At 41.5% G+C, this 3,803-nt stretch overlaps 1 gene segment (V, D, J or C); it reads right to left on the bottom strand.

Annotated features, from left to right (window-relative positions):
- Positions 1-2,069: 2,069 nt before the first annotated feature.
- Positions 2,070-3,272, bottom strand: LOC100730886 (immunoglobulin heavy variable 3-21-like). The segment is given in 3 exon segments: positions 2,070-2,222; positions 2,748-3,058; positions 3,165-3,272. Coding segments are annotated over 3 exon segments (561 nt in total).
- Positions 3,273-3,803: the final 531 nt, after the last annotated feature.

Below are 3,803 nucleotides of genomic sequence, written 5' to 3'. Positions count from 1 at the left end.
ATTTTTATTGTTTTGATTCTATTCTGTTCTGTTTGATTTTTACTATGTTCAAAGGTACCAGCAGCTATTTTAAAGACATCAAAAGGCATTGTGGTAACTGTTTTCAATTTCATAATGTTTTGAAGTCTTGTATCTCTTAGACTGCTTTGTTTTGATTGATTGATTTGATTCTGTTTTAATGCTATTTAAAATAAAAAGATGACACAATGAACAACATAAAGGACCAATCACTACTCAATTTACATAGAAGGAAGTTGTTCACAGAAGGATAAAGAGAGAGGAGGATCTGGGGTCTCAACAGCTAAAGTCCCCCCAGGGTCTCCGTGCAGCTGCTCCTGTACTGGGACCTGGAAGGGCTGGCTCCTGGGGAACAAGATCACCCTGAGTGCTCCTCAGCTCCCTCTGAAGGTCGGCACACCCCTGGGCTGTGAGGAGCAGGGTCTGTGGGTCCTGATCCCTGCAGAGGTGAGGGTTGTGGCTTGGCTCACACTGCCTGCCTCTCACTGTGGCTCCAGCTTCCATCCAGACAGTTACTCGATTCCCTGAGCTTCACTGGAACCTGGGCCAGATGAGCACAGCAGAGTCATTTGGACACAAGTGATAACTGGAGTCCTTTGAGAATGGGCTCTTCTACTCAAAATCTACTTGTCTAGCTGAGACTCGGAGATGAGAAAATACATGAAATAAGAGTGCCAGAGATAAGTCTTACACAGAGAAATCCCCTATACTGACAGAAAACTACCTTTCATCTTCCTTTATGTGTGCTCTTGGGCTGAGGACATGGAATGAAACTGTAGGTAAAGTGGAGTGTATACAAAGAAATGGGTGAGTAGCAGATATTTTTACTAAATAAGGGTGCTAGTCCAGAAATAAAATATAGATATTAGGAAATGTAAAATTTTATTCTTTTGGGCTAGGGACTTAGCTCAGTGGCACAGGCACCCACTTGGCACTTCAGGTGCTTCTCTAGAAACAGAAGATGAAAAGAGTCATTTTGTCTTTCGTTTTCATTTTTTAAATATTTTAATAAGTCTAAAGCACAGAAAGAGCCTCGTCATGGTCACTTAGTCAAATAAGATCAGCTCATTTCTCTTGATAAAAGCCTGTGCATGCGAGTCAGTCATATGGCAGTATGCAAAAATAGGGGACACAACTGGGTTGATGGCTTAAATTTTATTGTCTGTGCCATGTTATTTTGATGCTAATGAGCTAAATATAACCGTGGGAACAAATTTGGCAACATAACTAATGTTGCCTAGTTAGTTTTAAAACATCATATTTTTAAATGTCATAATTCCAAACTTTGGTTTATTACAACCTTTAGTGTTACTCTAATGAACTCAGGGATAAACATGTGTAAGATCTGAATCTCACAAAAAATATTTCATACCAATTAAACCATGTTCTAACAGGTGTTCTCACCTGAGCTAGAAACAAAAGGTGCATGTGGAATCCCATTAGAAACAGGAACTCTCATTCCTGAAACCAAGGCAGGCAGTGATGGTGATAGCACAGGTGAGGTGCACAGCTGGGTGAGGAGGTGGAGGTGATTTAGCTTCCCAGGATGACCATGAGACCACAGCCACATGATACATATGTATGACATTCATGTGTGAAGTGTTCATCTCAGCTCTGCTTTCAAGAAACCTGCATGTGTGGGGATTGTTTGTTTCAAATAATTTCCTTCTGCTCAGTGGACACGTGCTTCACAGAACATCATGACAATAAGGATGATGTTAGTCAGGACAGAACTGTATCTATCTTACAAAAATTAGGAAAAGATATGTGACTAATGAATATAGAATGAACTTACATAAAATAAAAAAGGATAAAGCCACATGTTTGACAATGTTTAGAAAGTAAAGTGAATATTATGAAACAATATCATTTTATCTTCATATTGTCTCTTATTACGCTGACGTAGATTGAAATTTATGCATGTGTATTTCAGAGAAAGAGAGAGACAGAGGAAAGGAAGCCAAAAAAGAATGGCAAGGTATATTTCATAAATTCATAATATCTAAATTATGTAAATAAAATTCCAGCCAGATAGTATTTGCAAAAAGAGCTCAACGTGGTTCCTGGAAACTGCCCTGAATCCAGGCCAGCTGCTTCTCTTCCTCCTCTCCTGAGTTCAGGGCTCCTAATGGTGCTGGACTGAGCTTGGTGTCCAGGTTTCCTGAGGTGGCCAAAGAGAGGAGAGAGCTGCAAGATCTCACACTCTATGAAAAGGGATGATAAGGGTTTAATATTCTAACCTCAAACAATTACTCTGGAAATAGACAATTGCTCTTCATGATGAGAAAAATAACAATTTCATTTTACATAATGATAATTTGATATTCAAAAGACACAACTTCCCAACGTGTACAAGCTACTTTGCAGTTACTGCCTTTTCAAGAAAATCCGTATGATAGAAATCAAGAAAAAACAAAACAAACAAACAAACAAACAAAAAAAAAAAATATATATATATATATATATATATACATATATAACTGAACTTGAATCTTCAATACTTCATAAGACATCTGAAGCCTGTATATTTTGGGTCTCTTCCGGTTCTGTGATGGTAACACACAGAGGAAACCGCAGAGGCCAACATGAAGCCCTCAGTCCCCAGCTTCCTGCTCTGCACCTGCTCCTGGAGCTCAGGCCTCCACTCGGTGGATCTCCATCGCCCCCTGCTGGTACTAAGGGCCCCTGCAGGGACGTTTGTGTCTGGGCTCACAGTGACATTACCTCACTGTGTCTCTAGCACAGTAATACGCAGCGGAATCCTGGGCTCTCAGGCCGCTCATCTGCAGGTACAGCGTGTTCTTGCCGTTGTCCCTGGAGATGGTGAATCGGCCCTTTACAGAGTATGCGTATTGTATGTAACTACTACTGCTATCGATGCCTGCGATCCACTCCAGCCCCTTCCCTGGAGCCTGGCGGATCCAGCTCATCCAGTAGTTACTGAAGGTGAATCCTGAGGCCATGCAGGAGAGTCTCAGGGAGCCTCCAGGTTGTACCAAGCCTCCTCCGGACTCCACCAGCTGCACCACACACAGGACACCTGTAAACAGAAGGACATCTTGCTCACGACGCTGTCACATATGTCCAATTGTTTATCTTACTCATTCCACTCATTCATTCTGTATTTATTATTTTTCATGAATTACCTTTCAAAATTGCAAAAAGCAAAACCCAGTTCAGCGCCAGCTCCATGGTAAGCCGTCTGTGCTCAGTGCCCATCACCAAGTGGGAACAGCTGGGCATCCAGGGCTGGGCTCCTCTGCAGAGCTTCAGGGTCAGGGATGGGCTGGTTTTCATCAGCACAGGGAGGCTCTATTTGCATGGCCTCCTGTATATATCGACAGTTATATTCTGGAAGCCTCAAAGAAGGAAGAGTTCAAAGCACATGAAAGTGTTTTGAGACTTGTTTTGTATTATGCCTAATATACAGAACACATGGTTATTTCCTATGTGTAACTCATCTGTTTTTTTTTTTTATTCTTACCAATATGTAATTAGTGGATTTGGTAACTTCACAAGACTGCAGATGTATACATAGAATGAGAAGCATAATGTCCTATGAGATGTGACATTAAAGGCTTTAAAAATCATCCTGTCAGGGGCTGGGGGTTTAGCTCAGTGGCATAAGCACCTGCCTTGCAAGCAGGCGGTCGTGAGTTCGATCCCCGGTACCGATAAAAAGGGAAAAGACAAAAAAAAAAAAATCATCCTGTCTGTGAGGTCCTACAATCTTCTCACAGAACTCAACAACTTGCTGAGCAATTCCAAGACAGAGGAGTCATGCT

This window comes from Cavia porcellus, unplaced genomic scaffold, assembly GCF_034190915.1.
Source record: "Cavia porcellus strain 051 isolate PalLab524CR breed Dunkin Hartley unplaced genomic scaffold, mCavPor4.1 scaffold_8, whole genome shotgun sequence".
Taxonomy (NCBI): Eukaryota; Metazoa; Chordata; class Mammalia; order Rodentia; family Caviidae; genus Cavia; species Cavia porcellus.
This window is presented reverse-complemented; position numbering and strand designations above follow the sequence as displayed.